The following is a 20,047-nucleotide window of genomic DNA, read 5'->3' as shown; positions in this document are numbered from 1 at the left end:
CATTTTCAAAAAAACAACTCCTCAACCACCATATTCAAGTCTCAGCCCAGATATTTCAGGAACATTGTGATACTAGAGGTGACATTACAGTCAAAGAATCCCCTGCGAGAATACATTATTATAGGAAAGTCACAGAGGCACATTAGAGAGATTAAATATACACTAAAGAAGAAGAACTGAGAGCCATAGAGGCACTTTATAGAGATAGCCTGCCATACATAATCAGGAAGTTCCATAAACACTCTTCAGTTTGTGGCATTGATGATGATTTTTATGAGTCTGTTTTTGTGGTGGCTGTTAATTATTGTTGGCTCCTCTGCTCCTTACTGCTGACTACAGCCAAGTTTTTTTCTTTCTCTTTTTATTTAATTGAATTCAAAGCATGTGGTAGTAGTGACACGCCCCCTAGTGTTTGATACCCGCCAGCCTCCTGGAGTTTGATACCCTTGCTCTGCGTCCAGGAGCATCACTGGAGGAATGTGAGTGTGGCTTTGGATGTCCGCCCCTTGCTGCTGATTGTTGATGCAGCCCCATGGTGATCAGGGTCCATCTCCGCTCTCTTCTAATCTCTGTCCGCTCGGACCTACAATGATAAGCACAGAGAGTGTTTTGGAGAGTGGAGACCAGCCTTACATCCCGCTGCAGCTCCTGAATAACAAACACTTGCCGGGCAAGGCGACGCCGACTGCTGTCTTAATGGACACCAGCAGCCCCGTAGTGACAGTCAACGGGGTGCACGACATAGAGGACCGGATTCTGAGGATCACCGGCTACTACGGCTACAACCCGGGGTACTCCAGTCATAGAAGTGAGTGAGTGAGAAGAAGGAAAAACTAAGTAGAGTGATGGGACAATCTCACGCTTTTCTTTGCCAATATTATGATAAAAATATATGTGTAGCCAGTATCAGTGAATTTGACACTGATACAGAAAAGAAAACATTAATATGGTATTGTGATGTGGTTGCTGTGTTTTGTGGAAGGTGTGGAAAATATTGAAAATGTGTTTTTAATTTTAATTAGGCCATTGTGGGAACCCACTCTTGCAAACTCAGCTAATTGGGTTTTACTTGGGCTATTATGGAGCAGAATGATGTCAATCACTTACATTATCAGCTGGGGGCAAGCTGATGCAGGCCCATTCATCTCTGAGACACAATATGATAGAGAGAGAGAGAAAGAGAAGAGAGAGAGAGAGAGAGAGAGAGAGAGAGAGAGAGAGAGAGAGAGAGAGAGAGAGAGACAGAGACAGAGAGAGAGAGAGAGAGAGAGAGAGAGATGCAAAAACAAAACACACATGGTGCCAATCTCAAATTCAGTTTCAAAGTTGATTATCTCAACTGGGCTGGGCAATAAAGGCTTATTCAAACATCATGATAGAATGAAATAGCTAACAGTCTGGTAAGTTCAGAAAATTACATCACTTCACTGTAATGCTGCCTTTAAAGCTAGGAAAAGAAAATACTTATATCATGATATTACGATATCCAAAAAGACAATATCTAGTCTCAAATCACAATATCAATATGTTGTCCAGCCTTAACTGTAGCTTGATATTGTTCAGATCAAATAGCCTACTCATGTTAGTGAAGTCTGCAAACAATCAATTACATGGAATCCTGTTTATTACAAATATTTCTTTCTTAAAAATCCATCGTCAGCTACCTCCTGACATACTTGATATGGCAGGACTTCATCACTTTATGCTTTTCTCAATGTGGCTTTTGATTGGTGGAGCTCTGAATTCTGACATGGAGACAATGACTGGGATTGGAGGTTAGAGAGCTGATGATGCACTTTGTTCAGGATTACAGGAGGAGGAAAGACCAACCATTGCAATCCTCTGCACACAGCTAATTAGTGGTTTTACAAATGGCTTTATGGTAATAAAACAAGGTGTGCAGAGCATTTCACAAGGCCTGCTATGCTCTCTGTTACATAATTGGCATGTTCACTGTATGTTGTTGTCGCTCTCTACTAAAAGTATGAAAAGGAGCTTTTCTTGAATAACCTGACCCCCCCAAAAAAGGCAAAAAAGGGCATCAAACTGTAAGCCTCCTGTGATTTAGATGCCAATACATTTCCACCCAAATAGATTGGACTTGTCATGCAAGCTCCCCAAGGTCTCCCTCTAGCTGAGATGTACTCTCAATGTTAGGATGTTCTCTCCCAAATTCAGTGCTCAAACCTGACACAATGCATTACTGCGGCTGAGTAACAAACCAGTTTTAAATCCCAGAGGACATGTGAGTATGCAGATTATTCAATCAAGAACACTTCTAACTGAGGCTGTTTCGGATATTCCCTTTGAGATGAGTTGAGACTACCACAATGAAGTTTTAGATAGAAACCGGGGAAAAGAAAATGAGGCTGCCTTTCATTAACTGCCTCTTGTTTATCAGAGGTGTCAGTTGCAGTAGATTACCCATGAATGCAATTTCATTTGAGAATATATCTACTCATCCAGATTAATCTGTTGAAAGACTACCTGATGAACGAAGGGCAACCCAAAACTTTAAATTGGAAACAGATTGAAAAACTTTAACAATTCCAGGACCTTTGAAACAACGGCAGTAATGAACTTCTCTCAGTCTGTATCCAATACAGAATTGTTGTCTCTGGTGCCAAAAGTGATAATTAGGCAAATGAATGGTTCTAGTACCATCTTGTGCCTACATTTTTTAGATAAAATATAGAACTCTGTTATCAATTGCCACAAATTGACATCGAACAAATAATTTCATCAGGCACACTGACACACAATTCATTGTTTCTTATTGGTGATTTTTTAATGTTTTAATGTTTCCTTCTTTTAGTGACACTTGAATGGTAAGATACCATATGCGACTATCAATATATTCATATTGCTGCCAATCCACAGGCCTGCTTCTGTCCCATCTCATTGCCTGCTGTATATTGTAGGAGAGAAAAATGAAAGATGGGATGTCATCTGTACTGTTATTTTAGTGGCAAGGAGCAGGTGTGGATTGTAATAACACTCATACCAAGGCTGTAAAAACTGGTATATCTGTGAGCTGAGGGGTTATTTGATTTGAGAGACATTTCCCATTTTTCTGATGAAATACACCATCTGTAAAGCCCTGTGTCTCTCCAACTATCCATCAACGAAATTTTTGTGCATGCCAGAGTCAACAGAAGGTATTGCTCGGGGCAGCACACTTGTCACAATTCTTCCTGCTTTCAAAGCTATTAAACATGCTGTTGCTGGTACTGTCAGGCAGAAGGAGTCCGACTATATTGCTTATACTGTATGCACACCTGACTTCCTCTTGAATTAAATGATATTTGGTAATTCTTGGGAACTAGAATCTGAAAAGTCACTCTGCTGTTGCCTGAAACCGTCACATTCATTTAGTCAGCTTTTGTTCCCACAATTGTAAACTTTGAGTTAAGAATGACACGTCCCTCAAGCTGGTGAGTATCATTTTCCATAAAGGGTGAGACAAAGGAGCACGTAAATAGAACAGTGGGCTCATCCTGCCAAGCCTATGGGGTAATGATATATTTAGTAAGATTGTGTTGCCAGTTTGTTATTACCACTTGCCATCTGTGTAGAATTACAAGATGCCTCAGAGGGGGACTGTGTACTACATTTGGTGACAAGGTTTAGGCTGTGATACATACAGTAAAGTTATGATATACTGCTACTCTTAAAAATGCCTTTAAGAGTGTATATAATGGTCTATGTGCAGGCTATGTGTGAAAAGTAAATGCAACTCTAAATAAGCAAAGTGCAACATTTCCTGTTGCACCACTTTATTGTGGGCACAAGAGAGAAAAAAAGACTGAAAAAGACTGGATAGCATATTTTTGGCTTCTGCAAGAGCGGACAACAATAATGTGCTGTAAATGCTTCCTCAGCATCTCCCACAACACAATAATTTGCTGTGTATCTTGTTTTGAATAGCTAATTTAGTAAAGGGCAAGTCACTAATGCTGGCACTCTCCCCGCTGGGTGAATTGGTAGGGTGCAGGAGAAATGACAGGTACTTGCAGTGGCAGTCTCACTCAGCATTGTGTCTGTGTTGTTCACCGTTGGCATCCCAGCAAGACGTCACACACAAGCACTCAGGGAGAAATTATGAAGGAAAGGCATTAAAGTAATTTATCACCATGCAGTATGTTATGTGCACTTTAGTCCACATAGAAAGTATGGACGGATATATAAAGAAAGAATCTAAACATACTTTTCAATTCATTCTTGTATGTATTAGAAATTCACTTTGCATTCATGAGACAATTCATAGCTAGTGTTAACACCAGGTGAAATTTAACTTTCTTACTCAAAACATTCAGTATGTTCTCACACTTATTTTTGACTGTCTGGTTCCCATGCCCGCTCACTCAGAGCTATTTATAACTAGCCTAGCGTCGAATGGGATATGAGGTTTGCCTGAATGACTCCTGGAGTGCTGTTCGTCTCAAATTCTCTTGGGAATCGGGAAAACACTCTCCATGTAGCCTAATGGATACAATATTTCTTCACAGGAGTTACAGAACTGCTGACCTGTACTCATGCCACGGTGTTATTGGCCACATTTTGTAGTGTTGCATGTCAGGTGACTAAATATTTTGGCTGGCTCCAGCAATTTGCTTCACAGTTGAGAGATTTTTCCTGTGAGGAATTTTCTGTGATCCAAAAGTAATGTTACATAATATAACAGTACAAAATGCATAAGGTTTGTAATGGCCTTTCCATCATATTGAGCAATGCTCAGCAGCAACTGTCTTGTCAGTTGCTTAGCAGTGCCCTCATGTGGTCTGTAAATGCAACATCAACAGTAAGCTGACTTTCCATAGCCTCAAGTAAAATGCCAGACAGTAAATGTCACTACTTAGTACTTTATCTATAATCACTACCTCCACGTTTAAATCACAATGGAGAAACTATGCAGTTTTTAAATTTTATTTACAACCACAACTCACTGTGTCTTTTTTAGTTACATTCATATACAGAGACAGGTAGGATAAGGTAGTACTTCAGCAGAGAGGCATATAGAGAAGCTTGAAGGAAGAGGGCCACACAGAGACTTTTGTCAGCCTTTTCTTTATTTAAACGGTGTTATGGTGATTCAAAGCCCAACGTTTCATCTTACACCTTCATCAGGGGCCAAACAGGAATAATGGGATGGAAAAACTTTTAATACATTTTTAACAACACACAAGACAGCCTATAGGATAATTGCATCATTCAATCATCAAGTCATCATATCACTACAAAATAATCAAAGCTACATAATGACAGTCAATTTAGCTTGCAAAGAAACACCTCAGGCCAAGCTCTTCATTCAGTCCAATGGTGTTTTTCATTTTCATTTTCTACAGAAAAGAAAAATACTGCATGAAAACTGTCTAGAGAGACGTCTGTGGATTATCCTGAGAAACTGGAACATTATTTTTGATTCATGCTGTTATTGCTGTGTTTTCAGTACTTGACTACTACAAATACAATTCCATTTGCTTCCAATGTATTGTGTTGATGGCAAAAGATTAGCAGGTGTCTTGCTACAAAATCTTGCATACACTGCAAGACAGCATGGGGATAATTTGAGAATTATGAGTGAATTGACCCTTTACTGGTCTTATTTTTTTCCATGTCCATGCACCTGTAATGCAATTAATCCTATTCACCACTAGGTGTCCCCATCTTCCATTGTTCCAGCTCCTTTGGTGACATGAGGTCAAGTGAGCAGAGATACATCTGACAGTCAGCACTTTAGCCAGTAGCCATCTAGTCCCTTTTACAGCTAAAATTAGCTGCAGGTATCATTCATCCTCCTCTTTGCTCTTGGTCCTTGTTGAGATTTGATGAGTGACAGAGAGGTGCTAAAGACAAAGAAACATGTACCGTATAACTGAGGAGTATTGGCAAATCTAAATGACAAAAGAGTCTGAATGGGTTGAGTGCGTCAGTGCACGGGAGAACAGCTGTTGCTATGGAGGTAAAGAGGGAGGACGTTTTACTATTTTGTGCTTTGATCTGTGATGCAACAGTATGATTATCTGATATACACTTGGTTGCTAGTTTATTAGGTACACCTACCTATGTTATATTGTAATGGGCACTTCTTGTTTAAACTTTTTTAGAGAGGTAGTAGTTTCTGGTGCTTTTGATTTTTTATGTTATAGTGGGAGGTGTACAGTTCTTTGTGCTGCTGGATGTCATGTTGTTGGGCTGCAAAACTCTTGAAGAAACAGAAAATGGAGTGATGAATGCTTATGTGAAAGAAACCAAACAATGCATACAAGTGAACTAAAACCAGTATAAAAAGAGAGAAATCAAGCCCTTGCAAACTTTTAGTCCTTGATCCAACATATAAAATTGAACCGAGGACTCCTGCAGTGCCTTTGCTCAAAGTATTTCTCTTAATCTAATAGTGATTAGCATCCTGGGCTTTGCTGACTGCATCGTTTCTCTGTCCCCTCCCTGTCTAGCTTTTGGCTCCACTCATCAGCAGGGCTATTTTTAAGTTTAACCCTCCTAGTCTCAGGGGATCCATACCCCCAGCTCATCCCCTGCTTACACCTGACCAAACGTTAGTTTCATGCCATGCTTGCATCACACACTTAATGCACAAACACTTTAAACAAGGCTCCAATGCATTTGCATTAGTGCTGCGCTCATTCTGTCACATTGAGTTGTGATGTGAAATAAGTGTTCTTACACAATGGCAATGTCCTAAAAAAATAATAACAGTCTTGTCAAAGCGTGCCCCCAATATTGAATTCTGCATGCTAAACAAATACATTTTCATGGTATTATTAGAAGGTTGTCCTGCATTTTTTTTCCATTTTAACAATCAGCCAAAAAATATCTGTGTTTTCTCTTCTTTCTCAACAATGCTCTGATCCGCAATGCTCTCTGTTGCAGTACCAAAACTTTGGCTGATGACTATAGGAAAGCAGTGAGGGATTCAGGCTTCAGGGTGATAATTATATAATAAAAGAGATCCTGGAGAAAACATGACTATAAAATAGCACCAACATCTCATTTACAGCTAACTGTATTCTTAATTGACTCATTTAGACAAAGGGACTTTGCACTTACTGTACTGTTTGTTTGTTTGTTTGAATGATTTGTCTTTGTGAGGTCACTATTGTATTTGCAGCTGGCTTAACTTGTATTGACTTCAGTGGTGTGAGGGTAAGCATACCATAGCATAAATTATATTAAGATTATATTACAGGCTACAAAGCCTTGTGTGTCTGACCACATCCGCATACACTGGACACTGATACACCACTTATATAAAGGCTCAAACAATATTTAGGTCCATTAAATCTTCAGGTAGATAAACCACAGCTAGAGGCAGAATGGCTAGAGGGCTTTCCTTGAGATGGAAACTCCTGACCACAGTCTCGAGGGTACACCAGCCAGACTGACCCTACGCTGGCTGCTTGAGGAAGGGTTTTCCTTGACTTTGCTGCAAAAATCATGGTAAAAGATTTGAAATTTCATTGAAGTGGTGTCATCACAATATAAATATTTATTATCAAAATACCCCATTAACAGTAATTGTCATTCACAGAAATCCTCACTTTAAGGAACAGTTTGACATTCTGGAAAATGTGCTTATTTTTGCCAAGAGTTAGATGAGAAGATTCATACCAGTCTTAATGAGACTGGTGTTGATATGCTCATCCAATTCTCAACAAGAAAACCAATAAGTTTATTTCCCAAAATGCCACACTAAGGTTTTGGTAATCAGTGTTGGTTGATTAGTAGGGGTGTGACAACACACTCAGCTCACGAGACGAGATGAGACGAGACACGATATTGGGTTCACGAGATCGAGACGAGACGAAATTTTAACTTTATTTTTAAGAACATTTCAATGAGGAAATAAATGACTGTTCTTTTATTTGGAATTCACAAAATGGAAATTGAATTGAAATGTTTTAACTAATCATCTTGTAATGAATCACTTCAGTTCTACTTTCTAAATATATAATTATCATATGCAGTATGCAGCATGTAAGAGGTTTCCCCATATAGATATTTTATAGATGTTGGTATTTATGGAAATAACAACCATAAATACAAAAGTTAGATACAATCACAAATACTAAAAAGTAAATTGTAAAGAGTAGAAACAATTCTAATATATACATATAAATTAAATAAAGAATCCAATTATCACAAATTACAGAAATAAAAGTAAATTGCACAAATCCTGTATCACCTAAATACACAAGTAGAACAACATATAAATTGTGTTATAATTTGTTAGTGTGACTCATTTTACTTTTGGCATCATTAGGCTTCCACAGCTGCGCTAGATTCCTCCTACCTCAGTCTCAGTGTAGAGACCTGAGGTCAACCTGCTCCTGCTCCTCTCCTCATCTGCTACTTCTGACTGAGATCTTCTCAGCAGGTAGAAGCTGTAACAAGGTTAATGATCCACACGTGACATTATAAAAAGAAGACATGACGTGCGAATGAGCGATAGAAAACCGACCGTCTTTTTTTCTTTCTTTTTTTGGTGTGCCCCTTAATTATAGCTTCGCAAGAAAATATTCACTTAGACGAGAAATATCGTCGCGTTCTCGTGGTACGACAACTCGTCAGACCCCTATTGATTAGGATAGTAATCTGTAACTTCTATGTTTCTATTTATGAATAAATGGAAACTTTGAACCAGTTTATGATGGCACATCATAAACTATGATATACCATCTATAGTACTTAGATTAGATTAGTTTAGAATAGATTAGATTAGATGAGAGAAAATGTATTAATAGAGGAGAACCTCATTCAAGAAACTTTATTAATCCCCTAGAGGGGAAACTCATTACTTCTGTTGGCTAGTTTGAAGTATAACAATGCAACATTTCAGATAGTAAAAATATGCAGTTTTGTACAAGGATATCAAATTCAGCTTAAGTTCAGTACTTGTATTGAGTGCCTCTGCTGAAAGATGTCTAATGGCAAAGCACATGATGAAAATAGGAGGAAACAAACATAGATTATGTTGTACTTGTTTTTTGTAACAACAGAGTTTATATCTTTTTAAATATTTAATGTATTATTGTATCTTACTGTAATGCCATGCCGTGGAGGATGGAAAGTGTCAGAAGCATTTTGTAGTAGTGATGTGCGGATGTGTGAGGACCATGTGGGCAGAGGCCTCTTTATCCCTCCTCTAAATACTGAGAGCACTAAGATAGCCTCAGTGGATGACAGAATTCACATGCATAGGACTGTTGTGTCTTTGGGATATTTATGTATTTTTCACAGCTCAATTGATTGCAGTGGCAGTGGTAAAGGCAACAGGAGAGAGCTCTACCAATAATCTGATTCTCAAGGAGTAAGTAAAGAGCAGGAGATTTGCCAAGAAGAGAGAGAGTCATTAGACATTAAACAGAGAACAAGAGTATATAGTGAGAGACAGGAAGGGATGCAGTGAGAAGCCTGGTCAGATAGAAAGGGGAGGGAAGGGAGGAGGAAAAGAGGGGGCAGCAGCTGATGCAGCATAATTAACCAGGGCTGCTTGGTTACCTTCCAAACAAAGCTGCTGATTTGTGGAGCAAAAGAAGAGGAGGGGAGAAGCGAGTGAGACAGAGCGAAAAGAGGAGGGGGAGGATAGAAAGAGATGAGGGGTGTGATTGCGCCATGCCACACACACTTGAAGCTCAGTCTCCCTTGGAGACAGTGGCAGTGCTGGATCACGGCATGACAGTGCAACAGTAGAGTCTCCACTTCACTGCACTTCCACTGAGCTGTGTCACTATCCAGACAGACAGAGAGAGACTGAGAAAGAAAGAGAGAGAGAGATAGTGACAGAGAAGCAAAGCGTAAGCACCAGTACAGCGAGAACGCTAGGCTGGAGAGGAACGGAGAGTCCGGACTGGAGTGCTTGGAAGAAGACAGAAGAGTTGACAGAGATCTAAGAAGAGAGGAGCAGTCAAGAGTGTGAAGAAGAAGCGGAGGAGTCAGGATGCACGGAGCAAGCAGGCGGAGCTGCTGAGCGTGCAGCAGCAGCAGCCCAGGCACACATACTGACACACACACACACACACACACACACACACACACACACACACACACACACACACACACACATATACACACACTTCTCAGGGAAGGACAGTGTGTTGTGCCCCCAGCGGAGGATGAAGAAACACTCAGCCCGAGTGGCTCCTCTCAGCTCATACAGCACTCAGGTCCTGACCTGCCCCGTCTCTGAAGGTAAACTACAAGAACTAGAGGGGGTCAAGATGCCATTTATATTACATGTTTTATACTTTATGTGTATGTGTTTGCATGAACTGATGTACTAGCCTTAATTAGTGCTAACCTGACCATAATAACACTCAAACATTGTTTGACACTATTGAGTACATCTATCTTTATGGCCAACATTTACAAGTGACAACACATTTTTCCCATAAAGCATCATGTGCACTGAAGTGTCATAAAGGGTGTGCAAGTATTCATATGAAATACATATAGTGTGAAGGTGGTGTGTGCTATTTGGGTCTGTGATGCGAGGATTTTCAACATGTAAAATCAGAAATTATGGTATCAGCAAAGAACTGCTTTTCCCCAGGACTATGTGACAGTTAAACTTGAGATGATGTAAAAAAATAAACAAACAAACAAACAAAAACAAAACTGCACTGTGTTCTGAGATTCATGCAGGCAGAGTTGAGAAGCTAAATGTGTTGACAGGAAGTGTAGTAACAGCAGCAGCATACTGTATGTCTGGTTGTTTCTGGTTGCCCTGTGTGGCCCAGCACTGATATCAAAAAACAATCACACTCAAGTCAGCTGTCCTTCCCTTCTCAGATTGGCTATTTCTACTCTCAACTCTACAACATCTTAATAATAATAATGCATTTTATTTAAAGGCGCCTTTCAAAGCACTCAAGGACACCTTAATCCATAAGAGCCTTTAACTTCATCTAGATTCCTCCACCCTTTATGTCTGTAATAGAGACTTCAGTGAGATACCGCTAATCACCTTTTCATCTGTATCATCACCACTGTGCCCTCTTTTGACTCAATTTAGATAAAGACTAAAAGCTGTTTGACCTGTATTAAGCCTGACTAACATTGCTGACAGGTCTGTGAGCTTTGTATTGTATTCAGCAGTAGTCCATCCATCAATGTCATGGGTATGCAGAGTCAGTGGTGGGGATAAAACACAGAATGGATTGAAATGTGAAGTTCAAGCAGCATAGTGCGTCACAGGGAGGATAAGCCCTTTTAATGGGTGCAGCGCTGGGATTTCTGTATTGAAATGGCACAATGCTAGTGCATTGAAATATTCCTTTTTAAGTCATTGTGAGCTAGCCAAACACTACTTGTATGAATATAAATATTCTATGCAGTTTAAAAGTGTATTGTATTTTATAGTCTAAATGTAAGCTCAAAAAACATTCAAATTTAGTCACTTTCTTGATTCTGATTTTACTAAATGTTAACATTTTAATGTATCTGTGGAAAGTCTATGTTTAAACTCTTAGGTATTTATTTTTTTATGCAATGACATTATGTAATAACAAATCCAAAATCTACTGTACAGTTAAGCAGTAATCCTGAATGTCGCCCACCAAAATGGATCATCTTTATGTAAGAGAAACATAAATATGCACCAAATAATTTGTAACAGCTGGAGCTCAATGAAGAAGTCTAAATACTTGAAGACTACTCATCTTTAGTTACTGTGAGTTGACTGACATGAACCTCAAATAGTACTGCTTTTCTGCTAGTTCTGCTTTTGTGAAGTATTTTTGTGCAATACTGAGCTGCCATGTTGTTCTTGTTTCCTCTGCAGCTTTTTATCAACAATGTTTGTCAGCAATAACACTGTATGCTACAAGAATACAATTTTTGCCATGAGAGCTGCTTTTTTGAAGCACAGGAATACTAGAGTTATAATGATACTGCATCTTGGCATTAGATCAGAGTATAGTGGCTTTTAGCTCAGGATTGAAGTACCCATATCCAAAAACTAAAAGCTTTAGGTTTTTTCTGTGCTGTTGGTGAAATAGAAACCATCTTACTTGGTGGATGAAGAGAAGCAGACATAAAGAAAATGAATAAAATGATGCTTCTCTCTGGTAGAAAAATCTCAGTTTCCCAGCTAGCAACCACCAAGCTCATTAGGTTGATTAAGAATCTGAGCTGTGACAGAATGTAATTAAACCAAATCCCTCAGTGATCCTGCAGAAAAGAAACTGTATCGTGTTGAACATTTTGCTTTCACTACATAGCATAGATCTGCAACCTGCTGAACTGAAACTGAAACAGAACTGAGTTTGACTTAATCTGTGGGAGTCATTGTCACTTTTACACTATCAAAATGTCAGCGTGTCATAGTTTGAGGGATCTTTGGCTTTTTCTTCAAACACTGTAGGTGTGCCCCTTGGGGACAAATAAAGTGTTATGAGTTGAGTTGAATTGAATTGAATTGAATTGAATTGAATTGAATTGAACTGACTCATGGCCAGTGCTACACTAACACAGTGGGGGGAAATATCTAAGTACATTTACTTAAATACTGTAATTAAGTACAGTTATTAAGTGCTTGTGCGTTACTTGAGTATTTTCATTTTATGCTACTTTATACTTCCACTCAACTACAATTTGACTTATAGTTATTGGTTACTTGTCAGATAAAGATTTTACATTTAAAAAAAATTTGATACACTTGTCAATTACAACATATTAAAGGTTGAATATGTAGAATATTAAAAGCTATATTTTTTTTTAAATAATACAGCCACGGGGCGTTTTGAGGGGTACAGAATGAAAGTATTGCTTTTCCATTAAAAAAAAATTTAGTCTGAATTAATATTTTTAAAATTTTTTGATGGGTTCGACAATGACGTTCTGACACGTTCTGTGTACATTGTACCAGCCATTTAGCGGCCGGAATTGGGGTTGCCAGGGTTGTCTGTTGTTCTGGTGCAGCTACTGTAGGCTGGCACTGGGTGAAATGGAGTTGTAAACAAACACGGCCGTGTTGGACTCACTAAAACCAGCGTTTTTTGCTCTCAAGTACAACTTTTCATCACAAAACTTCGAAGGTAAGACAGAATATCTGTTAGTCACTGTAAATAAGTGGTTGTTTACCTTTGTATGCTGCTGGTTCACTGAGTTTTTAGCGCAATAATAGTGGTACTGTTGAACTCGCCAGGGTCTTAGCTTTCATATGAGATGCTATTTGTTTGTGTACCATGAAGTATCAAAACGGTAGCAATGGAAATGTGGAGAGTGGGTTGACTTTCTGACGCTATTCGGATTTTGATATTTGATCATTAACCTCTTAACGCACGCTGTTCCGTTCACGGGACGGGACGGATGTTAGGAGGTAGCCACACGGTCTTCTGAATGTTTTAAACACCAACCCTTAAAGCTGGGACGGACGGATGTTAGGAGGTAGCCACACGGTCTTCTGAATGTTTTAAACACCAACCCTTAAACATATATACTCATGCCGTACATTGTTTGAAAGCTTAGATTGTTCTGATTCATTCAAGACCACTCACGACTTATATGGTTGCTCACAGCCGTAATAGTATTACCGATTAGCTCGGCTAGCCACTCAGCTAAGTGAGAAAAGCTATAATGCCTACATACCTTCAAAGTCTTCCCTTTATCCACAACGATCATCTTATGACTCAGGACTTTCTGTACAGCTCGCCAAGTATCCATTCTTGTGAAATATGAAATCCGTTTTCATAAAACCGGAATATTTTCCTCAATATGTCCATGTATTTAGTCCAACACGTAATGTAATAACACAAATAACAAACCATATACGGTCCGTTTACGTCATTTCCTGACCTGCGCGTCCATCTCAGACTACACGTGACTAGATGTTTACGACCGTGAGCCTCTTCTGCTTCTGACGACACCACACACAAGCCAATCGGTGTTTAGGATTAGGCAGACATTGCTGCTACTCCCACTGGCGTTACAATTACAGCGAGGGTATGTTCGCTTCCTGTTTTCAAAATAAAAGCACCAACTCTATCGTTATGGTTTTCTTAATAATAAAAGGCAACGGGTGTTTTATTTTGTGAAAATGACCGGAAGTGCGTTACTCGCTACGGCTAACTTGAGTGGCTCCGAATTCGCAGGAACAAAACTTTAAACAGATGTTATTTGGACAAATTAGCGTCACATTGTGGATCTAAAGGGCTACTTTCTCGCCTAAAAAGGTTAGACATGTGGATAAAGTGGTATATTTACAGAGTTAGAGCTAAAATAAAATCCGGCACCGGACCTGGCAACCCGACTGCTGGAATTACTTTTTGGTTGTTGCGACTACGATCTCGAGACATTAGATGGCGTTGTTCTGCTCATTCTACATATTCTACCTTTAATGATTAAACCAGCTGTTTTTAGATTGTTACCCTTTCCCCTCTAAACTTTTCAGAAAAAGTGTTTGAGGCCCCTCATAGGCAGTGCAAAGATGTGTTTTTTTTCATTTCTCCAATCTCATTAATCATCTGGTAATTTTAATTAGGGCCTAACTGATACTAGATTTGCTGATACCAATATTAGGAAGTAAAATTTTGGTAATTTAGTATTTATAAATTACCAAAAACATATACAAAACACATATATTTAAAAAAAAAAATACATATATTAACTTTAAGTAAAAGGATCATCAATCAGTCAATCAATCAATCAATCAATCAACCTTTATTTGTATAGCGCCAAATCACAACAAAGTAATCTCAAGGCACTTTAGACATGAAGCAGGTTCTAAACCGTACTCTTCAGGTTTTAATTTTAAAGAGACCCAACATTCCCACATGAGCAAGCACTTTGCGACAATGGCAAGAAAAAACTCCATTTTAACAGGAAGAAACCTCAGACAGAACCAGACTCAAAGTGGGCGGCCATCTGCCTCGACTGGTTGACCGGTTATATATACATAAAATGCTTCCTATCTGATGTATGTATGTGTGTGTGTATATATATATATATATATATATATATATATACATGTATCAGCCAATAATAATGGCTGACAGACATATCGGTTGGGCTCTACAATTAATTGAGTTAAGGATCTGAGAACTTGCTCTGCACTGCACTGATGTAACTCTCCAGTCTGTTATTTTATATTCACCATTCTTGCTTGGGGATAACAGTCACGGCCAACACTTAACTTTAATACTCTCACTGAATGCCAGCAATGATCTCATGCATGCATTAGGCTTATAAAGTATGTTTGGCTGGACTGTCAAGTTAATTTCTGAATGAATTTGTCTTGAAGGATTAAAGTGACCCTCCTGTAAAAAAAAATCCATTTAACTCGATGAAAAGTTTTGTGGCATTTCTCCTCTCTGCGTCCAATAAACAGTGTGGATACATACACAGTAAATGTATGTGTTATGTATGTGTGTGTAGATGTATTTGTAGATGTATTTGTTAATGAGATGGTTCAAAGTTGCATTGCACAACACCAAAAATGTCCTTTGAAGGGAAGAAATTACTTGAACTGTAAGTGCAATCTATTTTCATTAGACATCTCATTTACTTGTACTCCCATTGCTTGATTTTCTGCTGAGGTCCTTTTGCCATAACAAAACAATCTTAGATGCCCTGCTATTGTAGGGGGAGACACTAGCTGTACAACTTAAGCGCTAGTGTCTGTAGCCATGGTGGAAATGTCAGAGCTTCACATGCTGAGCTAGCAAAGAGAGCACAGGCAGCAAACACCCGGCACATGTCATCTTTTATTCCTGCCCTGGTGTAAATTGATCACACTGTTAAAAGGTAAAGAACGGATCTGAGCTCTCTCCGGAAATGCTCTCTCTCACACACACACACGCACAGTACTTCCCATATTAGGCTCAGAGTCCGTTCACTACTGCAGTCCACACTGGACCATATCTACCTTGTGTCATTGATATTTGATTAAAAATGATTCCTCTAAATTCTCTTTTCTAAATCTATCCATCTATCTATGATAATTATACTGTATAATCTTAGTGACAGACAATTTGTCTGGTGATAATCTTACCCAGTTACTTTTTAAAAGCCTTTTTTTCATGTTTCACTGAAATCCAAAGGAATCATTTCCATTGCAGGATTGTGCAAACAGTCAAAACAGAGGCTGCCATGAGCTCCAAGGTTGACATGACTTTCTTGTGGAATGTCATGTGGTTAGGTTTACTCTCGCTTTGGGGGCATCAGGTTTCTGTGCACACCTGAATACAATGGATTACAGTGCGTGCCTCATCATGTAGCAACAAAGTTATTTATGACATGTACAACCACAATGTTAACCCAACACATTTTTAACAAAGCCTTTCTTTATGCATTAGCGCCTTTACAGCAAGAAATGCCAACTGTGGTAGTGAACACTGAAGACAATTGATCAATAAATGCTTATCTGATGGACCTCAGCCAGGGAGTCATTGTAGTGTATATACAGCAGTGCAAAAAATAGACTATGCAAAGTCTGGACATTAGACGCCTAAAGAGAGGACACTAAATTAAAATCTAAGTAAAAATATAATTTTAGAGGCAAATTGTTTTATATTTGTTGCTTTCTCTTCTCATTAGCTATCCATTTTCTGTCCCCTTCTTGTCTCAGCAGGAGAGGATGGATCAGAGTCTCATGCAGAGACACCAGGCAGCGAGACCAGTGAAGAGAGCCGGGCCTACCAGACATGCACCAACACAGCACTGAAGGTGCTGGGTGGTCTGCTGATGGTGCTGTGTGTCTCCTCCTCCTGGGTTGGTACCACACAGGTGGTCAAGCTGACCTTCCAGTCGTTCTCTTGTCCTTTCTTCATCTCCTGGTTCAGCAGCAACTGGAACATCCTCTTCTTTCCCATTTACTACTCGGGACATGTGGTCACCACAAGGGAGAAACAGACGCCCATCCAGAAATTCAGGTAGCTTTCCCACTGAATATATCTAATTTTAAGAAAAAGTGAAAGATCTTTGGTATCATGACCGAACACCAAACTGAGAAGCTGTGACTTATCTCTGTCGAGCAGGGTACAAGTTTATTGTAAAAGTCCTAAGAGTGGCCCTGAGAGCCCATGCTGCTCTTTACATCCAGCTGGAAAGTTCAAACCATTCAAGAGGAACCAAGCAACTAAGCATTCAACATTTCCTTTTTTAAGGAACCAGGACTATTTACAGTACAGGACTCTGTACTTCTGGCACTGTCCTTTTGATGTCACAGCTACAAACCTTACAAAAACAGACAGTTTTCTAAGTAAAAATACAGGGTTGACTTGACATCTGCCACACTGATTGATTTGTTCTCTTTAACAGGGAGTGTAGCAAGCTCTTTGGGGAGGACGGGATGACGCTCAAGCTTTTTGTAAAGAGGACGGCACCCTTCTCAATCCTGTGGACCCTGACAAGTTACCTGTACCTTTTGGCCCTGAAGAAGCTGACTGCCACTGATGTCTCTGCCCTTTACTGCTGCCACAAGGCCTTTGTCTTTCTTTTGTCCTGGATAGTCCTCAAGGATCGGTTCATGGGTGTTCGGGTCTGTATGAGAACGTTACATAGTCATGCAGATTCTTCTTTCAGTGACAATATTTCTTATTTCTGTAGGATTCTGTTGTTTCTAATCTCTTCTTTTAGATTGTGGCAGCCATAATGGCCATCACGGGTATTGTCATGATGGCTTATGCTGACGGTTTTCATGGTGACTCCTTTGTGGGTGTAGCATTGGCTGTGGGCTCAGCCTCAACATCGGCTCTTTATAAGGTAATCACTAACCATAAAGTTTGAGTCATTTGTGACTTCCTTTGCACTGAATTTAAGTCACTGGTGTACTGTATAACATTTTCTCTTTGGTGTGCAGGTGCTGTTCAAGATGTTCTTGGGCAGCGCCAGCCTTGGAGAAGTGGCTCATTTCCTTTCCACCATGGGCTTCTTCAACCTCATTTTCATCTCATGTGTGCCCCTCATCCTCTACTTCACCAAGGTGGAGCACTGGGGCTCACTCTCCTCACTGCCCTGGGGATACATGTGTGGACTGGCAGGACTGTGGCTGGGTGAGAGCGAGGACCATGGTTTCACCTAAGTATTTCCATGAACAACATTTTGAATTCATTTTGGGGCTGCATCCATTTAGTTACTTCAGTGATTGATTAATTTGCCAATTATTTTCTTGATGGAAAATAATGGATTTTTTTTTAATCTATAAGTCATAAGAAAATCGTGAAAAATACGTGTCACATTTTCTGTGAGCCCATGATAACATGTTTAAATTGCTTGTTTTGTCAACCAAAAGATATTTAGTTGACTATTAAAACAAGAGCAAGAGTCCACAACCATGCTTGCGACTCAATGAGACTGTGCCCTTAGGCACAGAGGTGCTTTGAGCTCAGTGCTAACATCAGCAGGCTAACATGCTTACAGAGACAATGCTAACATGCTGATGAATAGGTATGACATTTGCCATGTTAAACATCTCAGTTTAGCATGTAAGCATGCTGCCATTTGCACCAAGGTTGTTCCAATTCATCCTAAGGGGCACATGAATATCTGCACCCAATTTCATGGCAATTGTGACCATCAACATTGCCATTCCTACTGCTCTACTAGCGTGCCTCAAAACCTAAAAAGCATTTGACAAACAGGTACATTTTGGCATTTTTGATTAATGAAATAATAAGAAATCATTCGTAACATTGATTAGTAACAAAAATAGTTGCTGATTAAGTTTTCAATCACCTTACTATCAACTAATCATTTTATTAGTACCTTTCAACCTATTTCATATCTTTTACAGTGTTCAACATCCTGGTTCATGTTGGTGTGGTGCTGACTTACCCCATTCTCATCTCCATAGGAACACTGCTCAGTGTGCCAGGCAATGCAGGTGGGGTTTCTTTATTCAAGTTTATTCAAGGATCAAGTATTACCTCCAATTTACTGATAATTATTTCTTGATGATTACAGTGTAAATTAATATGTGTGAAAATGAGAGTAAATGGCCACACATACTGTGGTTTTGTATTGAGAGGTCAGCACTTAGGACCACTGTGGCAAACAGATTACGCAGCAAGTCTGTCGCTATCATCCTGGAAACCCAATCATCCGTGTGCCTCAACAGTCCCTGCAACTATTTTCTCGCTGAGGGAGGATCAGGTTGCCAAGGCGACACTAAATGCCTGCAGACGAGTTCTTTTCTTTAACCATGATGGACTTCCTGAAGGTCAGTGGGTTATGGCAACCTGTCCCAGAGCTGCGGACCTCAAAGACACAGAGGATAAAGTGGATCGCTTCTGCTGATTATAAGCCGCATTTGCTACACTCATCCCCTACAGCTGCAGTGTCCTGTGGTTTATCTTACTTTCTGTAATTAATCTCAATTTGTTTTTGTTTCTACCCCACTCTCATTCCCTGTCCTACCGCCCGGCTCCCTTTACTGTTCCTGTGTCTTCCTCTCTTCCTGTAGCCGTAGATGTTTTGAAACATGAGGTGATCTTCAGTGTGGTGCGTCTGGCAGCCACCTGCATCATCTGCTTGGGCTTCTTGCTCCTGTTGCTGCCAGAGGAGTGGGACTCAGTCACCCTGCGCTTTCTGGCCAACATGGCAGACAAGAAGTCAGAGGAACATGGCGAGGAACTCACAGAGTCCAGTGTCCACACCCGAAGCCGCAGTCGAGCCAACGGCACTGTCTCCATTCCTTTGGCATGACACGATTGAAGTCCTATCTAAGCCTCTGTTAACCAGTGTTGAAATGCTGTCCACTCATGTTCCTCCACTGCCAACCCAGGAGGTGAGGCAGGATGACCGGTCCACATGGACTCTCTATCAGGAAGACAGGAAGGATTGTCTTAAACTTTTAAACACAGACTCTTATTTTGGAGGCTCAACACTGTCTCCATCACCACTCACTACAGGTGGGAAATATAGAACACTTATGGATTTTGCAAATTAAAAGGGTGGAAAGTGTTATTTACTTTCTTGAAATACTTACCACGCTCAGTCCCGTCCCTCGCACGCACCCAAACCAAGAGCTGACTGGCCTCCCCTGACTTGTTCTGCGGACTGTATTCTGTGAATATAAATATTGGCAGGG

General features: G+C 39.9%; 1 protein-coding gene across 1 annotated transcript; it reads left to right on the top strand.

The window, feature by feature from the left end:
- Positions 1-588: 588 nt before the first annotated feature.
- Positions 589-19,662, top strand: slc35f4 (solute carrier family 35 member F4). Its single transcript, XM_053335784.1, has 7 exons — positions 589-808; positions 16,589-16,889; positions 17,278-17,497; positions 17,596-17,721; positions 17,819-18,011; positions 18,752-18,841; positions 19,421-19,662. Exons 1-7 carry the CDS (start codon positions 589-591, stop codon positions 19,660-19,662), a joined length of 1,392 nt encoding a protein of 463 aa, XP_053191759.1.
- Positions 19,663-20,047: the final 385 nt, after the last annotated feature.

The sequence above is a fragment of the Scomber japonicus genome, chromosome 16, assembly GCF_027409825.1.
Source record: "Scomber japonicus isolate fScoJap1 chromosome 16, fScoJap1.pri, whole genome shotgun sequence".
NCBI classification, from domain to species: domain Eukaryota; kingdom Metazoa; phylum Chordata; class Actinopteri; order Scombriformes; family Scombridae; genus Scomber; species Scomber japonicus.
This window is presented reverse-complemented; position numbering and strand designations above follow the sequence as displayed.